General features: G+C 59.2%; 1 protein-coding gene across 2 annotated transcripts in view; it reads left to right on the forward strand.

Annotated features, from left to right (window-relative positions):
• Window positions 1-17,007, forward strand: part of ADGRD1 (adhesion G protein-coupled receptor D1) — a 123,067-nt gene that overhangs the window by 65,605 nt on the left and 40,455 nt on the right. For both annotated transcript variants that reach the window (XM_040444124.1, XM_040444125.1), the window contains one exon: window positions 13,470-13,543. In XM_040444124.1, the coding sequence (XP_040300058.1) occupies window positions 13,470-13,543 (74 nt within the window). The remainder of the gene's footprint in view (window positions 1-13,469; window positions 13,544-17,007) is intronic.

Below are 17,007 nucleotides of genomic sequence, written 5' to 3' on the forward strand. Positions count from 1 at the left end.
GGGGATGAGGTTCAGGCTCAGGCCTTGGGAGGTGCCCAGAGGGAGCCATTCAGGACCCCGCGATCGCAAACAGCTTCGTCCTGCCGGGTCAGGGCCGGGCATTGGTCTGTAGCTGCAGCCCCTCCGGACAGAAGTCAGTCAGTGACAGCAGGAGGGGCCTTCCCATCTGGTCTGCACACCCTGGGGCATGGTATGAGGCCATAAATGGCTCCCTTGGTGCTTTGTGGAAGGCCAGGGATCAGTGGGGGCAGGTTTGATGTCGTGTAAACCAGTGTCCCTATCGACAGGGAACAGTGGTCTCGGCAGTGGCTGCTTTCCTTGGGACGTGACTACCCCCCGAGGCTTCCAGGGTGGGGCCCCAGGGACCGAGCCTCTTCCAGAACCTGGCCCCCTCCTCCAAGCCCAGGATGGCTCTGTACTTGTCACCTCGTGGCACTCATTGGGGTTGGGGCTGCAGGGCCTCCGTCAGCTCCCCTGGAGAAGGCTCCTGGGGCCTCTACGAGGTGTCTCCACTGACATCCCACCGGGCAGACCCTTTCACTCTGGACAACGGAGAACAGGTGTCCACCTGTCACGGACCTCTGTCCTGCTCCCACCTGGGCACATAGGGCTAGGCTGAAGGGGGGCAGCAGGGGCAGGAGACATCCAGGCCTGCAGCCTTTCTGGAGCATGAATGGGGTGTGGACGGTGTGTGGTTGGGGGCCTGGGTCGTCTCTGAGTTCCCCTTCCCGGGGAGAGCGTTGCCTTTCAGCCCAGCCTGCAGCGGGCTGGCCGCGCTGGTGTCTCGAGCATGGGAACCCGGACCGTCCCCGGGGCTGGGCGGGGAGCCGCAGTGCGCCTTCCTGCGTGCTCAGCGGCTGCAGCTGTGCTGGGGCCCAGATGTGCCGAGGGGTGTGCCCGCCCTCCCTGGTTTGCACCCTCAGCCTCTGGGAGGAGCTGGGACCGGGTGGGGGCCCTTGGCGCATGGCCCGAGAGGGAGTTTCTGTGACCTGCGCTCCTTGGATTTGCAGGGTGGAGGGCTGAACCGGGCGCCGTCCCAGCTGACGCTCAGATCGGCAATTTATTCCACGATGATAATAGGTTGTTGATCCAGTAACTTTTTATAGTTCACATAAAAGGCTTTTGTTCTCTGAGAAACCATTCCTCATTTCTGGGCAGGACGGGATCTTTTTTAGATGTTGGCGTGGTCCTCCTGTGCACTGTGGGACAAACCCGCACTCGGGGCCGGGAGTGCGCCCTGGGCCCGTCCTGCCGGCGCGGGGCAGCGAGGCCTGCTGTCTGTGCTCCCCAGGCCGCCGGAGGGCCAGGCTTCTCCTCCCAAGCACTTCCTGGCGCTCAGAGACGCGGGGGATGCCGGCTGCCTTGTCAGACCCCAGGTCCTCACTGAGGTCAGGCCAGGCCACGGCTTTCCCACGCGCGGGAAAGCAGCGAAGCAGAGGGAGGGGGCCCCGAGGTGGACGCAGGAGGAAACAAAGAGCGGGAGCACAGAGAAGCAGACGCCATCTCGAACCAGCCCCCTCCACCTTGTGTTTGCTGTGTGGCCCCGGGCTGGGCCCTTGGGGTCTCTGGTCTCGGCCTCCTCCTGTGTGCAACGGGCCACCCTGCTGCCGGCAGGCCCACGTGAGGGCCGGCGGCTGACGGTGTGGGGCAGGTGCCGGGCGTGGCAGCTGGCGCTCGGCAGGGAGAGGCTTGCAGGCGCGGTGCCACCAGGCACAGCCCCGACTGCCCTGGGCCTCGCCCATCTGGTTCCTCCCTCGTCCGTACCCCACGCTCTTCCTCTGCATGACAGCGATGAACTTCTTTTCAACCTGCACACCCACTTTTCTAAGTAGCTGTGGGCAGAGATTCTGGGCGTGGGACGGTCGCCCCGGCATCTTCCAGCGTGCAGGCAGAGTGTGGCCTGAGTACCACCCAAAGTGGCCTCCTGCACCAGAGGTGCTCAGAGGAGCTGTCTCCTGGAGAATGCCGGCCCTGGGACTAGCTGAGCCACACGACGTCCTTGTGAGCCACTACATGTGTGCTGCGTGGGGGCTGGAATACGGGGGCACCCGTGTGGTCTGTAGGGAAGGAGAGGGCGAGCCTGGTGCCTGCTCTGGGGGACACGTTTCACTGGGTGGGACTGGCCTTGCGTCTCCTGGGGGCTGGTGGTGAGACGGAGAGCCCACCGGACCGGAGGGGGTAGTGGGGCAGTGGGAGGGACAGCGGGAGCCCGTCGTAACTGACCCCCTGAAGCCTGGAGAAGCGGGGTGGTTGCTTGGGGCTTGCAGCTGTCGCCCTGGGTGGTCAGGAAGTCATCTTCGGACTTGTCTCTGTGGTCTGGTCCTTATGAAACCGGGCAAAAAGGCTACTTTTGCAAGCATTTGGAGCGTGTGTTACATGACGCGGTTCCAGGCGTTTGTGCAGGAGGCCGGGGACTCCGCGTGTCCCAGCTGGGCGTCATCTGCCCGCCGGTGGCCCACGACACAGCTGCGTCCTGTCCTTGAATGAGAATCAACAGCACCGCCAATGTGGCGGTCAGGCGGGACACGCTGGCGGCCTGTGTGGCTGGGAAGTGCTTTCGTCGGGTGGCCAGGTGTCCTTGCGCTGCTCACGCTGAAACGTGACCGGCGGCTTCCGGCCCAAATTTCCCGTCACGAACCGTGCCTGTTTCCACGTTCACCCTCGGGGTTCAGCAGGAGGGACGGAGGCGGCCCGTCCTCCTGGGCCCTCACACCTGCCTGAGGTGGAGGGTTACACGGATCCACCCCAGGAAACAAGAACTCCGTGTTCCTCTGATGGTGGATACTGGCAACCGGCCGTACCACCGCATGCTGCCTTGCGTTTTCTGCTGTTGATTTGAAACAGAACTGGGGTGTTTGTGTTTACGTGGTAAATTTCCATCGAGAGTCCTCTCCATAAACAATTAGGAATTCCAGTCATGATGTAATTTTCTGGAGCGTTCGATATTTCTGACAGTGGCAGACATCTCTTCAGCCTTTCCTGACCCGCAGGTGCCCATTCAAAGGCAGAGAGGGTGCTCTCATGTCCGGGGCTGGACCCTGGATTGAAGCCCGGTGGGGAGGGGCTCAAGCCCCAGCCGGAGGGTGGTCCCACCTCTTTTGTCTTCCTCTCCTTAACATACGTGGTTTGTGTGGATGTTTCCTCCTCCAGCGACAGAAATCACAGCTTTTGTGGCCCCAGGAGCTCTGAGCAGAGGCCTCCAGACTCATCTGGGTCTGTCTATACGGCAGACCCCTTGATCAGATCAGGAAGGACACGCTGTCAGGAGAGAAGGGCCCTCAGGAGCAGAGCTGAGGGGTTGCTGCCCACACCACCAGCTGGAAAGGCTTTGCCCACAGGGTCACCAGAGCCCCAGGCCAGGAGCTTGCTCTCCGGGTCTGATGGCATCGAGTCCACGCCGCGGCCACTGGCTCAGGGGTCTGATGGAGGAGGAGGCCAGCGGGGCCGTAGCAGCCTGAGGGTCCATTCCTGGGCAGGGTCTGGTCCAGGGCAGGGTCCGGTTCTGGGCCAAGTTGCCCGAGCTCCTGCCACCTGCCCCGAGAGGTCAGGGGCCACGGAGCAGCCATGGGTCACGCCACGTTCCCGTCTCTGTGTCTTCTCGTGTCTCGAGATCAGTCCCGAGGCGAGCTCTTCTGCAGCCGGCACACCGTCCGGTGGGAGCTGGAGCGCTGTGTCCTGAGGGCAGAATCATTGCCCTTGGCCACCACTGTCCCCGGCACTGCCTCCCCCCGGAGTCGGGGGGTGGCTGCCAGGGCTTCGGGTGAGGATGGCGAGGAGGCGGCCGTGTCGCCCAGCCTGGTTCCCTCCCGCGGCGGGATCGGGCTTCTCTTTTCAAGGAGTGGTCGGGGGAGAAAAACACTGACTAGCTAGGACCTCATGGTGAGGGGCGTCTGCGGAAAGAAGGGGAGAGAGCCCGGAGCCAAGGTCACACTGAGCCAAGAGCGAGCGGTCCCCAGCCACCGGAGCGACAGAGCGCTAGGACACGCGCTTCCTCGGCGGCTCTGTGGGCTGCACTGGAGAACACGTGGTGGTGGCCACCGCGAGCAGGGCAGGGCCACAGGGACTCTGAAGCCGCCAGGGGCCCCACCAGCCTCAGCGTGAACCTCAGCGGCCGGACCTGCCAGTGGCCCAGCTGCGCCCACAGGATGGAGCGTGGCCCTTGTTCACGGCTCCTGACGCACGGGGGCTCTCCCGGCCCCGCTGTGCCACGCTCAGGGCCAGCGGTCCCCAGGTCCACACGCAGCTCGGACTTGGGCCCCGGGCCTCTGCGCTGGTTTTCCAGGCCTCTCTCTGGGCCGTGGTGTCACTGCCTCCTCGGAGGACCTCTCACCGGGTCGCGCCTGCCCCAGGGTGGGGCGGGGTGTCACAGGCCGTGCGCCCCTCCGCCCTTCGCTGCCCTGGGCCACGGCTGCCTCTTCCTCTTCTCGGTATCTATGCCCCTGCGTGTTATAAAGGTTTTATTCATTTTGTCGCAACACCCTTCGTTGTTCGAGGCTGCTTAATTCTGCCAGTGTGCTCTGCCCCAGTGGGAAAGCGTGTCTTTAAATAAGAGCTTTTCCCTAGAAGCAGGCACAGTGGTTTGGAAAGGCTCTGACATGCTTTCGGTGCCCCGAGAATGATAGGCTTTCATTTCAGAAGTTACTGCCGCGTTCATACCCCAGGACCTTTGGCTTTTGGACAAACCAACCATTCCCTGTCTGCCTCGGTCAGGAGACCTCCTGCTTCCTTCTACCTGCTTGCGTCACTGTTTGTGTTCAGGTCAGTTTGGCCGCTGAAACCTTGTCTTCCAGGATGGACGGTCAGCCGGATGATTATTTCCCTGTGGACATCTGTCAGTTTTGACAGTTTTGTATCCATTAAGCAAATTTGTTCCGACATTCCTGGTGGCCTCCTATGTGCATGATTCTTTGACTCTTCCTTGGAGGTGGTAGTAACACAGTTAATGCCTCCTTCATCAGCGAGTTAGACAATATCTTATTTTTTTTTTTTTTTTTTGGGACAGAGAGAGACAGAGCATGAACGGGGGAGGGGCAGAGAGAGAGGGAGACACAGAATCGGAAACAGGCTCCAGGCTCTGAGCCATCAGCCCAGAGCCCGACGCGGGGCTCGAACTCACGGACTGTGAGATCGTGACCTGGTTGAAGTCGGACGCTTAACCGACTGCGCCACCCAGGCACCCCGACAATATCTTTAATACGTGTTCATTTTGATCTCTCTGAGAGTCATGATTTCACCTTTGTGGAAAATGGTCTTTTAATGAGCGGGAAGATAATTTAAGGGAAAGACTGTAATTCCTCTGTTAGAAAAGGAGTTTTTTTCATGCGTGTTGAACGTCCAGGAAAATTTGGATTAAACTGTTTTACTCATGAACTTGTAAAATAGAGCGGCAAACGGGAAAATCTAGCGTCTCTGGTCTCCACGGTTCTAGAACGCACATTGTGAGTTCGACATTCTTCCCTTCTTCTCTAAGTTTAAATTGCTCACCTTTCAGGGAAAATAGTATCACTTTTAATGTGGTTTATGGATGAGTTCAAGATCGAAAACACGATTTGTTATTATTAGCAGCCACAGAACCAGGCTGTAAAATAGATCAGAATTATATAACCTTTCCAGCCCACACCATTATCTACACAGAAATAAAAATATTACTCTCCTTGGTGTGGCCCCTCGGGGCATACCTATAATTGCAGTTTCCTGATTATCTGCAAATCCCGCAGCTAAAGGTTCATATTGAGATTTCTGCTTCGTAGCTTGTGTTATGAAAACAATACATTTCCCCCCCCAGTTGAGGACAGCTGATAGACACGGAAACGGCATTTACTGTTTTGATTGTCAGCCCTTATTTTCACACATACGTTAGAGGGCAAACTATAGTTTATAATCCAGGAAGATTTTCTTCCTGTAGGAAAAATACCAGACATGTGCCATTGGAAAGAAGAACCAGTGAGAATGATGAATTTAGGGACCACGGTCCTTCTACACTTACAAAGAACGTGTTCACGAAACTTGGGCCAGCCACATGGGGAGTCCTGGGTCTGCTGGCCGCACAATTCAGGGGCAGGAGGGAAAGGCGGAGATCCATATGGGAGTGATGAGCAGATCATTACTGAAGCTGTGTTTTAAGTTCTGAGTCTTTCTTTTCTTCCATCACAGCACGGATGACAGTAAAATTAAGTTTGCAGAACATTTTTGAAAAATTCAAACCAGGTGTCTAGGGAGAAATAACTTATAACCCAAATATTCCATGAGCAAGAGACGTCTGGGAAGAAAAATAACACAGAAAGAGGTCTAGAAGCAAAAGCTGACCGCTTTGATGTGGGTGGAGGGTGGAATCTGACACCGGGGGCGGGGGGCTGTGGCCGGACCCTCCCCGGATGATGGATAATCGCTTCCCTTGTTTTGGCCCAGACCACACAGGAGACACTGTGCTTCACAGTGAGAACACAGCGTACCCCTCGGGATGCAAACGTGGGTGTTCACCGAGCCACCGGGGCCCCAGGAGGCGGAAGGAAGCCCCACGAAGGAGCGGGGTCCTGGGTCTGTTGTGTATCTGGGTGTGCTGGATTCTCTGTGTGGGACTCTCCGTTGGTGACAGATAGTGGAGACTCGAGGTGCTGGGGAGGCAGGGGAGGGTGATCCCCAACGAGAGTAGCATTGTCCACGATGATGGGAACAACACTCGGTGACCCGTGGTCCCCTTCGCTGGCCGACCGAGGAACCCCACGTTCCTGGGCGGAATGCGGCTCATCAACACGGGGCCTAAATACAGGAAGCCCTGCTTAGTGGGTCGGTACCTTCACCTCCCGCAAGCCTGTGTTTCCTCCGGCTGGCAAAGTGATGCGGTGGAACCCTTTTAAAACCTTTTATTTCGGGATGAGGACAGATTCACAGGAAGTTGCAGAGGTAGAAGAAAGAGGTCAGTGGAGCCCGCGCCTGGTCTCCGCCGTGGTTACGGACGACGGAGCTGATTGTGCAGCTGCAGAGCCGGGGTGGGCGTCGGCACGCGCTGTGGGTGTAGACGGTTGTTTTAAGTCAGGTGTGGGCTCCTGGAACCCCCGCGGTCACCAAGATGCCCACCTGTTTTAGCCCCGCCCCAACCCCTGGCAGCCCGGGGTCTGTCCTTCGTCTTTATAATCCCGTCCTTCTGAGAGAGGAATAATGAGAATTGCACCATGGGGCACCTTTTGAGCTTGGTGGCTTCCCTCTCTCAGCCGAACGGGAGGCCTGTCCTGGTCACTGCTGCTTTGGGCTCGCGCCTTCTCGAGGCGGGTGGTCACGCGGCGTGGCGGGCCCCGGTGCACCCGGAGCTGACCCGGTACAGAATGTTCTGGTTGTTCCCAGGTGCTGGCTCTCAGAAGAAGGCCACTGTAAACAATCGTGCACAGGCTTTTCTGAGGAAACGGCTTGTATTTCTGTGGGATAAATGCCCAGGCGTTTTGTGGGGTCACAGGGGAAGCATTCTTCATATTTTTCAACACTTCCAGACGATGTCCCGGAGCGGCCGTCTCCTTCCACGCTCCCAGCCGCTAGGTGTGAGCAGCTCAGCGTCTGCGCCCTCGTCAGCATCTGACACGGTCACCACCTTCTCTCTCCGTTGCCCTCATGGTGGGTCTTCATTGCCTGGCGGTAGCGTTGCTGACGTCTCCTCTGGGGCCTGCTGCCCGTACGTGCTCGTCAGTGCAGCGTCTCCTTGTGCCCCGCGTTCGCTTTCTAACTGGATTCTGCGGAGTTTGTGTAGCTGAGTTGTGAGAGTTCTTTACATGTTCTAGACCGCACGCCTGCGTCACACGTGTGGTTCGTGAACGTTTCCTGCTAGCTTGTGTTGCTGTCCTCTTCAAGGGCTATTTCACAGAGCTGAGGTTGTTAATTTTTAGGAAGTCCAATTTACTGATTTTTTTATATTCAGTTTTTTTAATGTTTGTTTATTTTTGAGAGAGAGAAAGACAGAGCATGAGTGGGGGAGGGACAGACAGAGAGGGAGACACAGAACCCGAAGCAGGCGCCAGGCTCCGAGCGGTCAGCACAGAGCCCGACGTGGGGCTTGAACTCATGAACTGTGAGATCATGACCCGAGCCGAAGTCAGACATTTAACCCACTGAGCCACCCAGGCGCCCCAGGACATGTTTTTATAACTCATTTTCTTTCTACAATTAACCCCGTGTGTTTGGGCAGTCATGTTATTTATTTCATGCTCCTGAGCACGTGCAGAACGTATTTTTAGAAGCGCTGCCACGGGAGTAAATGGCACCTGATGTTAATAAGGAGCCTATTTTCTAATGGGAGGAAATGATGCAAGAAAATTGAGGAAAACTGACGATCCCGCACAGAAAAGAGATTTTTGCAACTTGTGTGAATTTGTCTTAATTCAGATGAATCCCAGTGTGTTTTCCACCCTCCTCTCTTGGACTAGAAGGGAGAGGGCCGTGAGGGCTGGAGCCGGGGGGGCGGGGGGGGGCCTGGGGGCCGCCCTTCCTGAGCGTTCTGGGACCCCTGACATCTCTGTGTCTGTGGTTAGCCAGAGGGCGGGGGCAAGTTGAACCCTGAAGCCCGGGCCGGGAAGGTGCCTCGATTCTGTGTGAAGCAGACCGGAAGCAAGTGTGCGTGTCAGCTTCAGACTCGTGAAACAGCAGTAAGCACACGTGGCGTCTGGGCCCAACGGCCCTAAACTTGTGGTTCAACACGAGATCTTCCTTTATAAAGACAAGCATCTTTGCAGCTCATGCATGTGAAACGGGTGGAGGCTTCCGGAAACGCCCCCAAAGCCCACTGCCGACAAAAATGGACTCACAGCCGCCCTCCCTCCTCCCTCCTGCCTCCTCTCGGCTCCTCTGGTTTGCTCCACCGGCTGGCCGTGTTGGCGCCTTTTCTGCTGAGAACCTCAGGACTAGGTGTCACCTGGGCGCGGGGGTGACTTGAAAACACGTTGGGCTGTTTTGAGGGGACTGTTCTAATTGCAGACCCCGTGTGACTTCCCAGATTTTTCCTCTGTTTTGGCCCCAAACATCCCAGCAATTCCTGTGCCTGTTTCCCTCCGCTGCCGAGCCGGCTGACGGGCGGACTGTGAGCTGGAACCCGACGGTCCCGGGTCCTCAGGCTGTTCCTCTGGAGTCGGGGGGTTAACGGGACAGGGTGTGGGAAGCCATGGAGGATCACGGTTGAGAATTCAGACCCCCCTGGAGGGTCCCAGAGTCCCAGGGGGCAGTGGAAAGACCGAGAAACTTGTGTTCCGGGGTTGTACGAGCCCCACGTGCCTGTGGCCCCTGGTCCCCAGGGCTCAGTGGGCATCTCTGACCCCATTCCCCAGTGGCCGTGGTGCTGACCTCCCAGCCGCACTTAGCTGCAGGTGGACAGAAGAGGCAGGTGGGGACACTGGGCTGTCACCTGCAGGTAAAACGAGCTCATGCCAGCACCACACGGGCATCTGCGTTGTGCGGTTGGGACGGGTCCTTCCACAGGACAGACCTGACTTTGCCACCTCCGACTCAAAGGTGCCTGGAAGGGTCGTGGGACAGGGAGGTTTGGGCAGCATTTGGGCAGGGGAGGAGGGCGGGTGCCTGTGTCAGGGCCTTGGGGGTGACCTCGGATGACCTGATTGTCACCTTGAACTAGGGTGCCTGTGGTCCACACGCGCCTGGGGCGAAGGGGACGTTGTTGTGCGTGTGAGCTCAGCACGCAGGCACGTCCTCAGTGCCCCCCACCGCCTACCTCTCCCAGGAGCCAGGAGGGACAGCCCTGTCCATGGACGGCAAGCCCCTGCTCCACTGGGTCGCAGGCCTCTCCACCCCGACCCTTGTCTTCCGACCTGTTTCTGGAGGTGTTTCCTCAGTCGTCTCCTCCACGGGGCCCCTGCTACCGGTGCCGGGGTCCGGGTGGGTGTCTGCCAGGAGGGGCTGCGTCCACCCTGCTCCCCTGCCTACAATTCTCGAAGACAAGGAACATCGGCCAACACCAGGATTTTGAGGCTGATTAAGGGGTTTCTTCATCACCTCTCCCCTCCAAAATTAACTTCGTTTTTCTTGCTTTTGTCAAAAATGGGACATCCCAGCCATCTGGAGCCCTGGCCCCTGGCTTGTCGGGAGACGAGCTGGGTTGGGTACGAGGGTGGCCGGCTGAGAGGACCGCTCCCCACCATCCGCCGAGGTCCCTGTGCACTGCTCCCTGAGCTGGGAGTGTGGCCTTTGACTCCTTCTGTGGCTTTCCTGAGGGTTAGAATTAAGGACCGTGGTGCCTTCTGTGTATTTGCTGGGAGCAGCGACAGGCAGGTGTCTCTCCCCCTGCTTTGTAGGAAAACTATATACTTGGATGCGAAGCAAACAGATTTCCAAGCAAGGGACGTTCACGGGTGGTTATCTCGTAGATTTGTCTGCACCTGAGATGCGTCTTCCGGAAGCAGACACCCTTCTGCACCGTGATTATGGTCGGTAGGCAGTGGATACTCGATTAGCCCCATTTTCTTCTCCCCAAATGGTTGAGTTTTCCGAGAAAGTCTCAGGCCCCGCAGGAGACGCTCCTAGGGCCCATGTGACACCTATGTGAGTTTGGGGACGTCAGGTGGCTTGAAGCAGGACCAGCTTCCTGCTGGAAGGCCCGCTCTCTGCAGACCGCAGCGCCTCGGTGTCAGGGCACAGGAGGCGTGCAGATGAGGGTGCTGCCCCTCGCCCCCGTGAGCACACCCCGTTTCCTGGTCCCGTCACTCGCGAGGCTGCGGGGCGTCGGCGCCTCCCACGTTTCTCCAGGAAATGGGGCCGTGACACAGATGACTCACCTTCCTGTCTCTGGCAGCGCTGCTCCCCATGTGTTCACCAATCACGCTCCTGGGAACATTCTAGGCCTCCGTTCTTGGAGACGTGCTGAGGGCCTCCGTTCCAGCGGTTGCAGACTCCAGACATGAGGAGGCGGTCTGCTGTTCTTGGCGCAGGATGGCGCGGGGAGGAGCCTCGGATGCCAGGGCGGGAGTTTCCCGACTTGGGGTGTGACCTGGACCCCCAGGCCCCGGGGAGCACCGTCTGCGCCTCCGCTCTTCTGACCACACGCGCGCTGGGCTTGCCGCGGTCGGGGCTGATTTTTAAATCCCCTCGAATTCGGATCTGGAGTCAGAGCGTCGGGACTGGGAGAGGCCCCTTTGGCCAGAAGTGAGAGCGAGCCGGCTCCACGCTGCAGGCGGTGGGGGAGGGCATCGTGTCTCCCTCGGGCCTCAGAGCCCCCCGACGCGTGCGCCTGGCCGCTGGCTGCCTGCAGCCCTCGCTGGCGCCCGCCCGCCTTTGCGGCACACGAGAACACACACACGCACCTGCCCGTGAACGGTGACGCCTGGTGCTCCTGCAGGGCGGGCCAAGGGCACCCCAGCGATTCTAGGTGGGGGCCGCCACCCGGTCCTGATTGGACTTTGCACTTCGTGGGTTTGTGTGTCGCAGTTCCCCTGCTCACAACCTTCCGTGTCCCCAAGTGGCTGCAGGATGAGACTTTCATGTCTGAACACGATGTTCACAGTGGCTGGGACACTGAGGCGGGGTGGGAGGGGACAAGTGGCTCTCAAATTAATGGGCGTCACCCCAAGGTCTTGTGAAAACCCCACCCCCTGTTTCCGACTGCCGGGGGGGGGGGGGGCCTGGGATGGGCCACGCCAGGCTCCTGGGTGATGCCTTTGAAGAGCTTCCTCTGCGGTGAGTGTGGGAAGGGGCACCGGCAGGTGGCCCAGGTGGCGCGAGGTCAGGGGTCTTGGGTGGAATGTGGAAATAGAGTAAGAATAAACGGAGGCTTGGCCTTTTTAGGCTCTTCCCTGGACTCCCTTGGCTCTGCCGTTGCGTGGCTTGGCCCCTCCGCTTTCTCTTAGGGTTTGGTCTGCTCAACTCATTTCCCTGGTACCAGCCCCTCTGCCCTGACGTGGCAGGTGCTCGGAGAGAGGATGGCCTGTCGGTTTCTGATGCAGCCCAGCGCAGTGGACCGGGCTGTGGCTGGACACCCCCTCGGGCACTCCTGCCCGTGTGGCAGTGCCGACCCCGGGGGGCAGCAGGCATCCCTGCCCTGGGAGGCCTCACTGTCGTGGAGGAACACAGGTGACGCACAGGCAGTAACCAAGCACGTTTCTGGTGGTGTTGAATGCCGTGTAAAAGGTGAACTAGAAAAGGGACGGTGGCGGGGGCGTCTCTAGGCGGTGAAGGTGTGAGCAGTTGGAGGAACCGGCCACGGTCCTGGGCAGGAGGGGTCTACGGAATTTCCAGGCACAGACAACAAGGCGTTAAGATAATGCTAGTACTAGAGAGAAACAAAAGGAGTGAAGATTCCGTTTTGCCAAGATATCAGTAATAAATGGCAACACGTAACTCTGTTGTGCGCTCGGGGACCATCAGCCATGGTTCTGGCATGCAGCCGATGACAGATGACCCTCTGGTTTTTGCGGCGGGTCCAGAGGGCACCCGTCAGGGCTGCTGCAGGCACATCTTGGCACCAGGAAAGAGGAACTTAGGTCCCGTCTGGAGCCGGGATGGCGAGGGAGCCGCCCTGTCGCTCACCTCTCCCGCAGCAGGCTGGCTCCCGTGCTGGTTCCCACGCTGGCCCACGCTGACCCACACTGGCTCCCACGCTGGCCCACGCTGGTTCCCACGCTGGTTCCCATGCTGGCTCCCACGCTGGCTCCCACGCTGGCTCCCACACCGGCCCACACGGCCCCTCAACCAGGCGGGGTCTCGTGAGCAGCGCTGGTGGATGAGATGACGGGGTGAGTGGCGGGCGACCACGTGAGAGGTACCGACTGGGACTCTGTGAGACACCGTGAGTCCGGAGCGGCCCTGGCTTCCTGCCGCGCTCCCGCTTCCGGAGCTTCCCGGTGGCGGTTCTGGGCGGACCCCCCGCGATCCGTTTTGGGCAGAGCCGCTGCGGCCAAGTGCCCCAGCTGGCATCCAGGAAAGGTCCAGGGCTGGCATTTTCTCTCTTGGGGGAGAACGAGAGCCCCAGGTTGATCTGGTCTGCTCGTTCCTCTGTCCTCATTCAACCAGCCCGTGGTAAGAGCCAGCTGGCCAGCGGGGCACAGGACAGACTTCCTGGTGGGGAAGACAGCACGCAAACAAATGAGTGAATACGTAATCTGCTGAGGAAGGGGTGGACAGTGCAGGGGTTGGTACCGTTTCGACTGGGCAGGAAAGTCCCTCTGGGGTGACCAGGTGGCACAGACCTGCGGGAGACCATGTATCATCGGGGGGGAAGAGCACTCTCAAGGGAGGACGCGGCAAGTACAGAGGCCCTGGGGCGGGGCCCTGGCTTCTGGGCTGGTGTGGGCGAAGGAGAGGAGGGGGTGTGAGGTGGCCGATGCCGTGGCCTCTGTGACCACGACGGGGTTGAGCTGGAGGGTGGGTGGCCTCTTGTGGCACCACCCCAAGGTCTCCCGTGGGCTGGGGCGCAGTGCTCAGCTCAGTGCTAGGAGCCTGGCTTGTCCAGCGGCCTCATGAAGATACCCATCTTTTCGTTTCAGTCCCGCCGGCAGCGCAGCGAGGCCACCAACAGCAGCAACCAGGTCTTCCTGTATTGTGCCTTCCTGGACTTCAGGTACTGCCTGCTTGGGGCCACGGCAAGGACTGGAGGGGGGTGCGGGGGGAGCGGGAAGGGAGGGGGAGGGTGTAGGAGAGAGCAGGGAGGGGAGCACCGGGTGGGCAGGGGGGAGGAACGTGGTGTTGGGAGAGCAGGGGTGGGGGGAGCACAGGGGAGGGGAGGGGGAGGGGAGGGGTGTGAGATTGGCGGGAGAGTGGAAGAGGAGAGGGGGGGTACCCCCGGGGGGGGGGGGGAGCAGGTGCGGGTGGGCGCACCGCGTCCAGGTTATGGTCCGGGTCACCCTTCTGGAGGCAACACGGTAGCGTTGTCCGTAAATGCTGGAAACGCCTCGGGACGCAGGGCAAGACAAGAAGGAGGCACTGGTGCAGGTGTTCTCGGGGACCACGTGGGACTTAGCAGGGCTCCGCCCTGAAAGCCCGGGCAGCCAGTGCAGCCAGGGCGCCACCGCGGCCTGAGAAGGGTCCGTCGCCCTCGGCTGTGCCGCACGGGCCGGTGGGGGGGGGGGGGGGAGGGGGGGCGGGGGGCGCTGGGCAAGCAGCTCTTCCCCGGCTGGCGTGCAGGCCTCCCAGGCCTTCACGGCCCACACTGGGGTGCACTTTCGCACCTCAGCCCTGCTGGAGCTCGGTGAGCTGGAGCGCAGGCCAGGGGCGCCCTTCTCTGTGCCTGCGTGGGTGTCCCGGGATCCACCGTCACGGACGATGTCGAAGAACGCCTGTCCCCTCCTGCTCTGCCCTCGATCCCCACACCGCCGGCGTGGTGTGGGCGTCCGCCGTCCCCGTCCCCACGTGTTCTTTGTCAGCAGAAGTGCACGTGCAGAAACGGCCACACCTCTGTCACACGGCTCTTGAGTTTTCACAGACGAGTGACCGTGGGGGTCAGGATGCAGAACGGGCCCAGCCCCTGCCCCGTCTGTGTGCCCCCTTGTCACTCGTCCCCGGACTCCAGCTCCTGCAGCCGCCGATTTGTCTTGCACCAACACGGTTCTGCGTCCGCAAGAACGCCGCGGGGACGGAACCGCTGTGTGCGTAGCCCGTGGAGTCCGGCTTCCTTCCGTTAGCATGAGGACACCCGCGTCGTCGTGTGTGTGAACAGCCCCCTGTGGTCATTTCCTGCCGGGCGGCCCCTCCCTGGCTCCCTCCTGTCCGCGGGCCGCTTCTGGGCAGCGTGAGTGAAGCTGCCCGCTGGCCTGCTTTGCGTCCCGGGGAGGAAGCCCGCTTGCCCGGGTGCCTTGTTCGTTCACAGGTCGTCGAGTGTCATCTGCTAGCCGTGTCGAGGACTTCTGTGTCCGTGTTCGTGGGGGAAATTGATCCGTAGTCTCCTTTTCTCGTCAAGCCTTTGGGTTTGGTAGCAGGGTGACCGTACCATTGTAAAGGGTTCGTTCCGGACAGTGTAGGTCGAACTGGTCTTGTTTCTTCTGCAGCATTTGATCGAATTCACCACGGGGCCGTCTGAGCCTTAGTTCTTGTTGTTGGCAGGCTTTTTGAAGCACGCGTCACGCGTCTCTAGTTGGCACAGAACCATTCGGGCCACGTGTCCTCTGTGTTTTGGCAGCTACTTTTTTGAAGAACGTGTCCGGACCATGTTTAAAGTGCGTGCACGGAGTAGTTCGCGGTGTCCCCTCGCAGCCTGAGTGCACGTCAGGCGGTCTGTGTCCTTGTCCCCTCGCCGCTTCCTCAGCTGGCGCCTGCCATCTGCAGCTCCCCGCGCCTTCTCGGCCGCTCGCACGAGAGGTTTATCGGTCCTATGGATCATTCTCAAAGGCACCGCCGTTGGTTTGCAGTGTTCTCCCCTCTTGCATTTTCATTCTCGATTTTGTTGACATGGTCTCTTCTCATCCTCTTGCCGTGGGATTCGTTTGCCCTTTACTGTCTAACTTCCGGGAGTGTGGGCTTCAGTCATTGGTTGAGGCCTCGACTCTTCCCTGATGCAAATGTTTCGTGCTGTGAATTTTCCTGTGAGCGCGGAGTTGGCTGTGTCCATGGTGTTGGCACGTTGCTCTGTTTCATTAGGCGAAACATGTTTTCTAACCTTTCTTGTGACTTCTTCTTCAAGCCACATGTTGCTTTCAAGTGTGTTGTTTGGTCCAGCTGCTTGGGGATTTTCCAGAGATCTTTCTGCTGTTGATTTCTAATTGATTTTTTTTTTTATGATCTGAAAACATTATTTTTTTTTTTTTTTTTTTAACTTCAGTCCTTTCAAATTTGTAGAACTTGCTTCATGACCCAGCATGTGGTCAGTGTTGGCGGATGCCCCTTGTTTCCTTTACAAGCGTCTGTTCCTGACGGGTGCTGTTCTTGTCACACACTCTCCACTGCAGACACATCAGATTAGTGACCTTCTGGAGCCACTGGAAATAAGAACACAACAATTACATGTTTTCCTTCACGTGAAAACGTCTGTTTTCACGCTATTCTGACTCTGTGCGCGGATGGAAGTTTCTGTCTGGCGTCATATCCTTCGAACTCCTTACGTAGCGCAAGTCTGCTACCGCTTCCTGTTCGTCTCCAAATGTATTTGTTCCATTTTACCTATGAAAGATGTTCACCCAGCGCTGAGAATTCTGGTCACTTCTTTCTAGACGTTAGGAAGTGATATAGGCATGATATCAGCACGTTATTCCAAGCAGGCTTCCCTGGGGACCTTCTTACCTTCCTGACCCCTCCTGCTCCCTCACAGCAGCCACGATGCTGAGACTCAGGAGTGTGTTTTCTCCGTGACTGGTGCATGAGTTAAACGTATGCTCAAAGGAAATCCGTGGTCTCATTCCAATCCATGTTCCGTGTCCCATCCCACCACAGTTTGGGCTGTGGTCTGCCCACATCGCTCTTAACTGCCGTGTGGGATCTTGTTACATTTGTCCCACGTTTTAGCCATGCATGCCAGTGAGTGGGCGTTTTGTGCGTAGACCCCGGCGTCCCAGGTCACAGGGTCGTGCAGGTCCTTGGTGTCACTGGGCCCGGCGCCCGAGGCAGGTCCTTCATGCGTGGCTGGGGAGCCCGCCTTTCTGTGGGTGTCCCTGGGAAGTGGGTGTCACTCGAGAGAGGAGGTGCTGCGTAGGGCTCGGCTGCCCTGGCCGATGCAGGTGTCGTCACGCCTTTGTGGCTCCATCTGGGAGGATGTGACTCCCGTGGTTTTTAGATCCCAGTGCTGTTCTGTGTACAGAGGGGCACACTGTCCATCCCCGTGACCCTGCTCATGTGGCCCAGCGTCTGCTGGTTCCAGGCCAGCCTCTCATGGGAGTGTGGCATCTATGTGCTTCGTAGAGGGACAGAGGAGCCACATGGAGCCCAGCTGCCGGCCTGGCTGGCTGTCCTCGAGGTCCCGGGAGCATCAGGCTACGAGGCAGGGCCTTAGGGCCTCCGACTGACAGTGCTCTCTGGCCTCTGCTGGGTGCCCCACCTCCGTGTGCAGAGTGGACTGTGCATCCCAGAAAGTGCCTCTGAAGCCGCTGTCCCCACCCG

The sequence above is a fragment of the Herpailurus yagouaroundi genome, unplaced genomic scaffold, assembly GCF_014898765.1.
Source record: "Herpailurus yagouaroundi ecotype Mexico unplaced genomic scaffold, PumYag 191, whole genome shotgun sequence".
Classification (NCBI taxonomy): Eukaryota; Metazoa; Chordata; class Mammalia; order Carnivora; family Felidae; genus Herpailurus; species Herpailurus yagouaroundi.